Below are 12,286 nucleotides of genomic sequence, written 5' to 3'. Positions count from 1 at the left end.
TTCTAAAACAATTGGTCCACATTAAATCTGTATAAAAATTACTGGTTTTATTAATTAAATACTTTTCAACATTACAAAATACATTCCTGCCAAAAAAAAAAACACTTAACAGCTTACAGTCTGTAAACTGGTTCAGCAATTGACAAAAAATGAACTCTTGTTCACAACCAATTCGATAAGGAATCCAAAAATATATGCAATCATACACTATTTACATTGCAAAATTAAATATCAGATTACAAAATGGCTGTGCATAAGCTTACACCTAAAATGACAATTTCATGCAACACCTTGTGAACGTGGAGAGTCAACCCCTGAAGCCCTTATACAGCAGCCAAGAACAGTGGTATCACAGGTCATCATTGTCAAATTTACAGGCATAACGTTTCAGAAGAGAGGGATCAAATCCACACCAGACCTAAGTTCAAATACTTTTCGAAATCATTATACTTTATCCGGGCTTGATAGAGCTTGCCTGGCGCAATGAAACCTATAAAGTAGTAATTTGCAATATTGCATTCTGCAAACCCTGGCACTTTGGGCAGACTAAAGTGAATGATTTCAAATAGTAGTGTATTTGAACCCAGGTCTGACCCATTTGACTCTTAGCGCTTTATAGTCTCGCCATTCAAGGCTACCTTCAACTTTATGGCAAAAATATATGTATATTCTTTACAACTAATTAATCAAAAACAAAACGTTTAGCTTGCCTTTTAGAAAAGTGTATAGCTTAAATATGCAAAAATATGTGACTTTAAAAAGAAATGTACTTTTCTGGTAAACTGCACATAGATCACTCCAATGTGTGTGCCTGTTTAAAGCACAGTTAAGTTTGGGCCTGTTCGCAGTGTGTGGAGCTGCCCCGGGAGCACGGGAGAGATCGAGTCCCCGTCTAGAAACAATGCCTAGACCCTGCCCCAGCCCGTTATACACTTGTGTAGATCTGAAATTATTGGATAGGAATACGCAATAAGGCAAACCTTTCTATCCAGCCTTTCAGAGAGCAAGGTGGAGTTCTAACACTATTGCTTATACCTAGTCCAGTCCGTAATAGGTCATACGGAGCAGTTTGTGACTGACTACTGCTGACTTATGGACCACGGATCTACAAGGGTGCCTCGGGGGGGAGGGGCTGTTTCCGGATGGGGAAGGTGAGTGGTTATTCTACTCTACAGGGTGATGTGAACCAGTACCGCAGGACTGACAGTGCAGCCATGCAGATCTCTAGCATTCACTCCTCTTATTGGCAAACAGAGTAAACAACAGTCTAGGGATAAAACCGCCGGTAGTCTACCTCAGCTAGCTACAGCCCCGACTGGTGAACTGTACTGGGAGGTCAGCGTATGATTACTAAACAGCTTATTGACTAAAACGTCTCGTAAGGGACTCATACTAATGAGAATCAGAGCGCAGGTTGATTCAGCAATTTAGTCAATGGAGGGACCAGTTCTCTGCCTTTAAAGGGACAATCTGCAGTTCCAACAATAATAAAAGCGGGCAATCCGCCACCGATTTGGTAAATAGCTGAGGGATGGAGCTGGAGAAATGTAACCAAATTCACAAGACAGTGCTATGGATGCAAGGACTGAACAACCATGATATGAAAAGGATAGATTTAACCATGTTGGGGCGATAAAATGTTTGTTCACAATTGCTTGTTTTTTTGTTCCCTTTTCACAAAAAAAGAGGAACAAGCTGAACTAAGCTCATGAGGCATGTGTAAGTTATACTCTTCAATAATCAATGGGTATATATCATGAATTTAAAAGTAAAAAAAAAAAAATGGATGTAGCAATCACAGATTGTCCCTTTAATGCATATCAGAGGACGGGCAGAGAAACGGGCAGAAATAGCTGCTGCTAAGGACCTAATGCGTGTAGAGGTACGGCCGCACACACTTTCTATTTTCAGTATGTGCGTGGCAACATCACTTTAGAAAAAGTGCAGAAATGTCCAACTCAATTAAAAAGAGGTGAGGAAAAGAGGGGGTTGATCTGATTGTGGTAAAATCAGTGCTTTGTATCATCAGTGCACAGACGCCTAGTAAAGAGTCTATGCTGGGATAAACTGGGAAGGTCAATTCAATTCTGAGTTGGGGGCTAAGGGAACACGTTGGGAATACCACAGTGCCAGTCTCCAGAAGACTCCTGGACAACCTCTTCCATGTCATTCAGCTCGGGAGGGACATCCACTCCCGTCTCTGTCCCCTGCTCCAACGTCACCTCCTGGGTCCGATCGGGACCTGTGTCCAAGAAAAAGAAAGACAGAGAGAGATAAAGACACACAGAGAGAGAGAGGCAGAGAGAGGGAGAGAAGAGAATGAAAAAGAGAGAAAGGACAGAGTGAGAGGGACAAAGTTACTCATGAACGTTCCTGTTAGAACGGAGTGTCAAGGGAACTCTTTAGGTTAATTTTCAGAGTTTAAGAATGAAACGCATTTATCACTTGTGAGGTAAGTTAGAGGAAGGGGTGAGTGACAGGTGAAATTTTACCAGAGCCCTTTCTCAATTGTCTAAAAAAAAAATCCTCTCCTCGCCTCCTCTCCTTCGATGCATTGATATGGAAGAATTGGCAAGGTGATGATGAGTCAGCCTGAGGACGACGAGTTGCCTTCAGCCATATTGTTTTTCCCAATCAGTGGTGAAGAGGTGGTGAGGACAGATGTTGTAAGCAGTCGAGACAGAGCCTTTGTGTTTGGGATCCAGCAATAGACACGAGAGTCAGTTCAGCAGAGGACATTTCCTTTGTACAAACCATCAAATGTTTAAATGGAGGTATACAGAACCAAACAGGCACTATGGGGAGAGTGCATCACAGCAAGGTTCAATAATTAAAACCATACTATCTATTGAATGAACTCACTTAAATTTGACTGACGCTCTCAATAAAAAGAGCTATTGTGAATCATCCAGGTGAATGTTTGTTAGAAATGTCCTTGACATTTTTTGTTGTTGCTAGGCTTCCCCTATAAGCGCGCAAGGACTGATGCTCACACTCACCCCCCCACACACACAGTGCCTGGATACAGGCCTTAGCCGTGGTATATTGCCAGAGTTGCATATTCCAGACAGTCCTAACGCCAACATCCAACATAATAATCCATTGAAAATGCTAAATACCGTTCAAACATTTGCCACCGCCATAAGCAATTTGTCACAAAAAGTTGGCGACTCCCCGTTTCAAGTGAGAATCAGAGCGCTGACTTACAGCTCCAGTCAATCAGCTCGGTGGCTGTTGAAAGCTTCCGTATGAGCGTCCGGACGAGAATGAAAAGGACAGGTTCTGTCATCACAAGTCTGGCTAACCTTCTCTGTCAAAAGGCCTTTCAGGCAGGGAAAGGCAGCAGCATTGAGAGATGGAGTATCAGGCTGATTTGTGAGCTTTATCCCTATGCGCCATGGTTAAAAAGTAGTCCACAAATCAAATCACGTTATTGGTCACATACACATATTTAGCAGATGTTATTGTGGATGTAGCGAAATGCTTGTGCTTCTAGCACCAACAGTGCAGTAGTATCTAACAATTCACAACAATACACACACATCTAAAAGTAAAAGAACGGAATTAAGAAATATATAAATAATAGGACAAGCAATGTCAAAGTGTCATTGACTAAAATACAGTAGAATAGAATACAGTAAAAACAGTTGAAGTTGGAAGTTTACATACACTTAGGTTGGAGTCATTAACTCTTAGAACTACCCATCCCGGATCCGGGAGAATTGTCATCAACTACACTAATTAGCATAGCGCAACGGTCAAAAAATATTACTAGAAAATATTCATATTCATGAAATCACAAGTGAAATATAGTGAAACACAGCTTAGCCTTTTGTCAATCACCCTGTCATCTCAGATTTTGAAATTATGCTTTACAGCCAAAGCAAGACAAGCGTTTGTGTAAGTTTATCGATAGCCTAGCATAGCATTATGTCCAGCTAGCAGCAGGGAGCTTGGTCACGAAAATCAGAAAAGCAATCAAATTAACCGTTTACCTTTGATGATCTTCGGATGTTTTCACTGACGAGACTCCCAGTTAGACAGCAAATGTTCCTTTTGTTCCATAAATATTATTTTTATACCCAAAATACCTCTGTTTGTTTGTCACGTTATGTTCAGAAATCCACCGGAAATAGCGGTCACGACAAGGGCGAAAATTATATCCATAATATCGACAGAAACATGGCAAATGTTTTTTATAATCAATCCTCAAGGTGTTTTTCAAATATCTATTCAATAATATATCAACCGGGACAATTGGCTTTTCAGTAGGAGCGAGAGGAAAAATGACTACCTCTGTCTTTTACGCAAGAATCACTCTGAGAGCCTTCAGCTGGACGTAATGTAGTCGTTTACGCTCATTCTTCAACATAAAGGCGTGAAGCTATGTCAAAATGCTGTAGACACCTTAGGAAATACGTAGAAAAATGAATCTGGTTGATATCCCTTTCAGTGGCCAATAGGGGTGCATAGGAACACAACGGTTTCAAAACATGAGTCACTTCCTGATTGGATTTTTCTTAGGCTTTCGCCTGCAATATCAGTTCTGTTATACTCACAAACAATATTTTGACAGTTTTGGAAACTTTCGAGTGTTTTCTATCCTAAGCTGTCAATTATATGCATATTCTAGCATCTGGTCCTGAGAAATATGTGGTTTACTTTGGGAACGTTATTTTTCCAAAAATAAAAGTAGTGCCCCCTAGTTTCAAGAGTTTAAAACTCCTTTTTCAACCACTCCACAAATGTCTTGTTAACAAACTATAGTTTTGGCAAGTCGGTTAGGACATCTACTTTGTGCATGACACAAGTCCAACAATTGTTTACAGACGGATTATTTCACTGTATCACAATTTCTGTGGGTCAGAAGTTTACATACACTAAATTGACTGTGCCTTTAAACAGCTTGGAAAATTCCAGAAAATTATGTAATGGCTTTAGAAGCTTCTGATCAAAAGAAATCAAAAGAAAATCTAAATAAATCAGCCAAGACCTCAGAAAACAATTGTAGACCTCCACAAGTCTGGTTCATCCTTAGGAACAATTTCCAAACGCCTGAAGGTACCACGTTCATCTGTACAAATAATAGTAAGCAAGTATAAACACCATGGGACCACGCAGCCGTCATACCGCTCAGGAAGGAGATGTGTTCTGTCTCCAAGAAATGAACGTACTTTGGTGCGAAAAGTGCATATCAATCCCAAAACAACAGCAAAGGACCATGTGAAGATGCTGGAGGAAACAGGAACAAAAGTATCTATATCCACAGAAAAACGAGTCCTATATCGACATAACCTGAAAGGCCGCTCAGCAAGGAAGAAGCCACTAATCCAAAACCGCTATAAAAAAGCCAGACTACGGTTTACAACTGCACATGGGCACAAAGATTGTACTTTTTGAAGAAATGTCCACTGTTCTGATGAAACAAAAATAGAACTGTTTGGCCATAATGACCATCGTTATGTTTGGAGGAAAAGGGGGGATGCTTGCAAGTCGAAGAACACCATCTCAACCATGAAGCACAGAGGTGGAAGCATCATGTTGTGGGGGTGCTTTGCTGCAGGAGGGACTGGTGCACTTCACAAAATTGATGGCACCATGAGGATGGAAAATTATGTGGATATATTGAAGCAACATCTCAAGACATCAGTCAGGAAGTTAAAGCTTGGTTGCAAATCGGTCTTCCAAGTGGACAATGACCCAAAGCATACTTCCAAGTTGTGGCAAAAAGGCTTAAGGACAACAAAGTGAAGGTATTGGAGTAGCCATCACAAAGCCCTGACCTCAATCCCATAGAACATTTGTGGGCAAAACTGAAAAAGCGTGTGCAAGCAAGGAGGCCCACAGACCTGACTCAGTTACACCAGCTCAGTCAGGAGGAATGGGCCAAAATTCACCCAACCTATTGTGGGAAGCTTGTGGAAGGCTACCTGAAACGTTTGACCTAAGTTAAACAATTTAAATTCAATGCTACCAAATACTAATTGAGTGTATGTAAACTTCTGACCCACTGGGAATGTGATGAAAGACTACTATTATCCTGACATTTCACATTCTTAAAATAAAGTGGTGATGCTAACTGACCTAAGACAGGGAATTTATTACTAGGATTAAATGTCAGGAATTGTGAAAAACAGAGTTTAAATGTATTTGGCTAAGGTGTATGTAAACGTCCGACTTCAATTGTACATATGAGATATGTAAAACAGTATGTATCCATTATTAAAGTGGCCAGCGATACCATGTCTATGTATATAGGGCAGCAAACTCTAAGGTGCAGGGTTGAGTAACCGGGTCGTAGCCAGCTAGTGACGGCTATTTAACAGTCTGACGGCCTTGATATAAGCTGGTTTTCAGTCTCTCGGACCCAGCTTTTATGCACCTGAACGGATGATAGTGGGGTCAACAGGTCGTGGCTCAGGTAGTTGATGTCGTTGATGATCTTTTACGCCTTCCTGTGACATCGGGTGCTGTAGGTGTCCTGGAGGGCAGGCAGTATGCCCCCGGTGATGCATTGGGCAGACCGTACCACCCTCTGGAGAACCCTGCAGTTGCAGGCGGTGCAGTTGCCGTACCAGGCGGTGATACAGCCCGACAAGATGCTCTCAATTGTGCATCTGTAAAAGTTTGTGAGGGTCTTAAGGGTCAAGCCGAATTTCTTCAGCCTCATGAGGTTGAAGAGGCGCTGTTGCGCCTAGGGCTGTGGCGGTTATGAAATTTCATCAGCCGGTGATTGTCAAACACTAACTGTCGGTCTAAAGGTTATTGACTGTTAATTAACAATTAGCATCTCCTGGCTTCCACACATAGCCAACAAGCCATTTTAAAAAGTCTAATAAATCCATGTAATATAGCCTACCCATCTTCACAATAAATAATTTATTTTATTTTATTTTAGACAGGTCTAAAGAAGCATGATATGTAGTCTATTTCGGAAGAACAGAATAGCATACTCAGAGTTGACCGTATGTTAGGTTCTGATGTGGCTATGCCATATGGCTGTGGGCTTCACTAGTCATTCTGCAGACAAGATTTGTTTATAATTCTGTGGCGTTATTTTATAATATGAAGAATAAAGCTGAATAAAATATACAGGCCCAGTCGAGAGTTTGGACACATCTAACCACTAACCACTTTATTTATTTTTTGTGTTTTCTAAATTATATAATAAACACATATGAAATCATGTAGTAACCAAAAAAAGTGTTAAAACAAAAATATAAATATAAAGTAAATAGCCACCCTTTGCCTTGATGACAGCTTTGCACACTCTTGGCATTCTCTCAAGGAGCTTCACCTGGAACACATTTCCAACAGTCTTGAAGGAGTTCCCACATATATCAAGCTCTTGTTGGCTACTTTTCCTTCACTCTGCGGTACAACTCATCCCAAACCATCTCAATTGGGTTGAGGTCAGGTGATTGCGGAGGCCAGGTCATCTGATGCAGCACTCCATCACCTTCCTTCTTGGTCAAATAGCCCTTATACAGCCTGGAGGTGTGTTGGGTCATTGTTCAATGATAGTCCCACTAAGTGCAAACCAGATGGGATGGCGTATCGCTGCAGAATGCTGTGGTAGCCATGCTGGCTAAGTGTGCCTTGAATTCTAAATAAATCACAGACAGTGTCACCAGCAAAGCACCCCCCCACCACCTCCTCAATGCTTCACAGCGGGAACCAAACATGCAGAGAACATCCGTTCACCTACTCTTCGACTCACAAAGACACGGCGGTTGGAACCAAAGATCACAAATTTGGACTCATCTGACCAAAGGACAGATTTCCACTGGTCTAATGTCCATTGCTCATGTTTCTTGGCTTCAAAAGGTTCTACAGCTGCACCATCGAGAGCATCCTGACCGGTTGCATCACCGCCTGGTATGGCAACTGCTCGGCCTCCGACCGTAAAGCGTTACAGAGGGTAGTGCGTACCGCCCAGTCCATCACTGGGGCCAAGCTTCCTGCCATCCAGGATCTATAAACTAGGCGGTGTCAGAGGAAGGCCCAAAAAATTGTGAAAGACTTCAGTCACCCAAGTCATAGACTGTTCTCTCTGCTACTGCACGGCAAGCAGTACTGGAGCGCCAAGTCTAGGTCCAAAAGGCTCCTTAACAGCTTCTACCCCCAAGCCATTTGTCTGCTGAAAAATGTATCAAATGGCCACCTGGACTATTTACATTGACACTTCCTCCCACCCTTTGTTTTTACACTGCTGCTACTCACTGTTTATCATCTATGCATAGTCACTTTACCCCTACCTACATGTACAAATTACCTTGATTAACATGTACCCCCGCACATTGACTCGATACCGGTACCCCCTGCATATAGCCTCGTTTTTACTGTAACTAAGCATTTCACGGTAAGGACTGCACCTGTTGTATTCGGCAGATGTGACAAATAACATTTGATTTGATCCTCTCTTCCGGTCCTGAGCTACAGGCAGTTAGATTAGGGTATGTCATTTTAGGCGTGGGAACAACATCCCCTATACACTTCCGTGCACGACAATGTTATTCTCAGAGGCTACTCAGAACATATCCGCGAGAATTTAGAGAAAAGGGTGTCATCTGGGCTGTGGCGTCCATCAATAATGGACTGGCCTCCTCAGAGAGAAAGAATGTAGGGACGCTCAGGATTTTTTTATTTTACCTAGGCAACTAGGCAAGTCAGTTAAGAACAGTGGGTTAACTGCCTGTTCAGGGGCAGAACGTCAGATTTGTACCATGTCAGCTCGGAGATTTGAACTTGCAACCTTTCGGTTACTAGTCCAACGCTCTAACCACTAGGCTACTCTGCCGCCCAACTCAATGGTTGGTATCGGAGACTGACAAGCAAGGTTTTGTCTGGCTGTGAATTTCACCTTTCACCTCAGCTCAACCACACACATGCACAAACACTTGAGAGGTGCTCGGGCTTTAGAGTTTTTTTGCCGCGTCTTGAGTGTGATATTCTTGCGGGGGGGGTTGTGCGTGTTTTGTGTCTCTGTGTGTCCGTGGCTCACCGTAGCCGTGCGACCTCTTCATGTGCAGCTTCATGTTGCTCTTCTGTGTGAAGCTGATGCTGCAGATCTCACACTTGTAGGGCTTCTCCCCTGTGTGTTTGACCGTGTGTACCTGCAGGGCACTCTTCTGGTTGAAGGCCTTGTCGCACTGGGAACACTTAAAGGGACGCTCACCTGAAAAACAGAGAGACACCTTCTCAAGACTTTCAGTACAAAGGTTACTCGCACATGGTGGTGAACTTCGCCGGATGAATACAAAACACACATTCTAATTCAATCTCGTGTGCGGTGAATAAAAAAATGTGTCTCGCACTAAAATAAGTTTGAAATATGGAACAGAAGTACTTCTAAAAAGTGAATGCACGTACAGTAATTGATGCGTTGCACTATATTACTGCAAGCGGTAGCAATTTACATCCATTTTAATAACAGTTTTATAAAAAATGAAAAGGTCTTGTCAGCTTACATTATCTGCTGAAAGATGTGAACCGCCGGCAAAGTGTAAATCCGTAGCCTACTGTGCATAATCTTGGAACATAATGACCTGCCATAAACGCTACCATTACAGTCAAAAATACATGGACTTATTTAACTGAAATTGAGCAAAGACCTGTTATGTCTGTAACTAAGTCCATGGACATTATTTAAGTACCAATGGATCTGCCTCTCTTCTGATGTGGAGATGGAGATTAAAACACATTTCTAGTACGACGCTTCCCCCCGTTTGCTTAAAGAAGCGCTAAGAGCGACGGTTGTGATGCTTTTCGCTTGCTGACGTAACGCTAGCAAGCTAGGCTATGTCATTTCATATTGTGTGTACGAGCTCTCTTACAGTCTTTCCTGCTGGGGATGATAAGAGGTAAGACAGGACCCCCCCCCCCTGCCGGTTCAGCTGCCACAGTGGGCTCTTCAACACACAAGATTACAGTTATCTCACCCTGGCCTGCCACTGACACAGCCATTGAGTGGGTGGCCATAAGTAGTAGGCAGTAGGTACCAACGAGTCAAAACGTTCAAGTTGCACTTCACCTTAATACTTACCTCTCCAGAACAAAAAAGGTCCCAATTCAAGGGAAGCAAATGCACATCCCTACTTTGTTGTGTCGGAGTTGTGTTAAATTCATCTTAGGAGAGTCCATGATTTGCTTTGAAGAAGATCATTTGGTAATTTTGCCATTGAGGCATATACATGAAAATGTTTTCCCTAAGGTCTTTGAAAGTGTCCCAAATGCCTGATGAAAGGCCACTCTAGTCGAGGACTCGGATAGCATCTTCATTCCTATGGTATATTTTAACTTTTGCCCCTTCAAGGCTGGGATGTACAATAGACCTAAACAGAATAGTAGTCAGGGATTTATTTGAGTTAACGTTGTGCGTGCGTGTGTGGGATTACCTGTGTGTGTGCGGTTGTGTCTCTCTAGTTGGCTGGGCTTGGCGAAGGCTTTGTCACAGGAGGAGCATTTGAAGAACTTGGGCCTTTGGGAGCCCAGTGAGGGTCCTCGCTGGTGGACACGCTCGTGCTCCTGTAGGAGAAAGAGGTCAAAGGTCCGGGGACACAGGACAAAAAAATCTTTCAGAAGAAAAGGTGAAACATAGCAAATATCTTTAAAAAAAATCTGCAATTTGCACAAGAACTGGCCCGCCAACTGCGCCAGCGTACACTTAAAACCGGGGAAAAACATCGGGGAACATTGGAAACCCAAAAGTCTAAAGATGGACCATCCCCAAAAAAACAAATTAATTCTAATGCAGAACCATCCAGAAACCCCAAAGTCTACTGACAAACCATCAATGAAGCTCAAAGTCCAATGACAACCCATCAAGAAACTCCAGTCTACTAACGAGTCTAATGAAGAAGACTGAAGAAAACTCCCGTCTAGTCATGAACAAAGAAAGGCCAGTCTCGTCATAGGGTAGTGTGATGAATGAAAAGGAGAGTTGCTTTTAAGATCAAGAAAAATCAGAAACTGAAAGTTTGTAAAATAACTTCCTCTGCATGTCCCCAGAGTCATAGAAAAGTCTGAGCAAGCAAACCAACTACACAAACAAACGTGTGTGAGGGTTGTGTGTGCGCGTGTGTGTGAATGTGTGCGTGTGAACATGCGGCCAAACTTTCGGGCCAAATGTTGTCCAGGGTGAAGTTTGGCCTGCGGGCCCCACTTTGAGCAGCCCTAGTATTGACCTTTAAATAAACGCTACTCAACTCCTAAACATTATTGATAAAAGTACGGGTATTTCCCTCTTAACTATTGATGAAACTGTTGCCGTTTGTCTCTCTCCATCGCTAAATGACATCATAAAGTTAATGAACCCAGCAACAGTTTGTAAAGTGGAGAAATAAAACAAAACATGAATTAAACATTCTCTAATCTCAGACACCCAGAACTAAAATCTGTTTGCGTAATTGCATCAGATGCTTGATAAGCTTAATGTACTAACAAAGTATCCACTCCTCTAAATGGAAAATCAGCCAGTTTCAGGGAAATCTATGAGCCAAATGTCCCCTCCGGGGTTACATGGGGCTGCCGATTAGTACGGAACAGGCTTTGATACGGTTCCAGCCGTGCTCCCCCTTTCCAAAGGAGCGTTTAATTCCGTAAATGAGATGAGGAAAGCTTTTGGGAGCAGGATGAGCAAGGAATGAGGGGGGCGTCAATGAGCCAGAGATCTTAACACACACAAACTCTCTCTGAATGAAATGCTCTCTCTCTCTCTCTCTCTTGTTCATACACATGGACACAGACACACCATCAGGGGATCACACGTGTCATATCAGGTAAAGACGGTCATACGCTCGCACACACACACAGTACACACACACAGTACACACACACAGTACACAGCCAAGGACAGAGGAGGACGTTGAGGAGTTGCAGAACAGCATGGCTCCCAGGCTGGATGAGAGCAGCTTGCTTCTGCTTATAACCCTAGAAATTAGGTCAAGCTCCTGCCTCTCCTCAATGCTGAGAGCTTCCCACTGTTTACGTGCTGGGGTGGAGATATTAAATGGAGAGCCTCTCTTCCTTGGGCAGCCGTATCCTCGTGAGTAGCATTGTCAGAGGAGAAAAAGTTTGCACTCGAGAAAATTACCATCAGCCAAAAAACTACCTGAAATTGGACTTCAGCTATTAACTTTTACCTCTCGCTCCTCCCAGGGCTATTATTACCCTGTCAGGAGGCAGTAGGCGTTTGGGACACAGAGAGAGGGAAGAGTGACAGTTGATTTATAGTTGTTACGAGACCCCGTCAGAAACTGAAGCAGCAGAAGAAAGGCGTTAGCCA

General features: G+C 42.9%; 1 protein-coding gene across 1 annotated transcript in view; it reads right to left on the bottom strand.

Annotated features, from left to right (window-relative positions):
• Positions 1 to 28: 28 nt before the first annotated feature.
• The window catches only part of LOC139394495 (zinc finger protein 236-like), a 92,243-nt gene continuing 79,985 nt past the window's right edge, over positions 29 to 12,286 (bottom strand). The window contains exons 30-32 of the mRNA XM_071142571.1: positions 10,398 to 10,527; positions 9,005 to 9,178; positions 29 to 2,242 (exon numbers count right to left, since the gene is read on the bottom strand). Of these exons, the coding sequence (XP_070998672.1) occupies positions 2,100 to 2,242; positions 9,005 to 9,178; positions 10,398 to 10,527 (447 nt within the window). The 3' untranslated portion in view covers positions 29 to 2,099. The remainder of the gene's footprint in view (positions 2,243 to 9,004; positions 9,179 to 10,397; positions 10,528 to 12,286) is intronic.

The sequence above is a fragment of the Oncorhynchus clarkii genome, chromosome 3, assembly GCF_045791955.1.
Source record: "Oncorhynchus clarkii lewisi isolate Uvic-CL-2024 chromosome 3, UVic_Ocla_1.0, whole genome shotgun sequence".
Classification (NCBI taxonomy): Eukaryota; Metazoa; Chordata; class Actinopteri; order Salmoniformes; family Salmonidae; genus Oncorhynchus; species Oncorhynchus clarkii.
The sequence above is the reverse complement of the archived record's forward strand: the minus strand, read 5'-3'. Positions and strand labels throughout refer to the sequence as shown.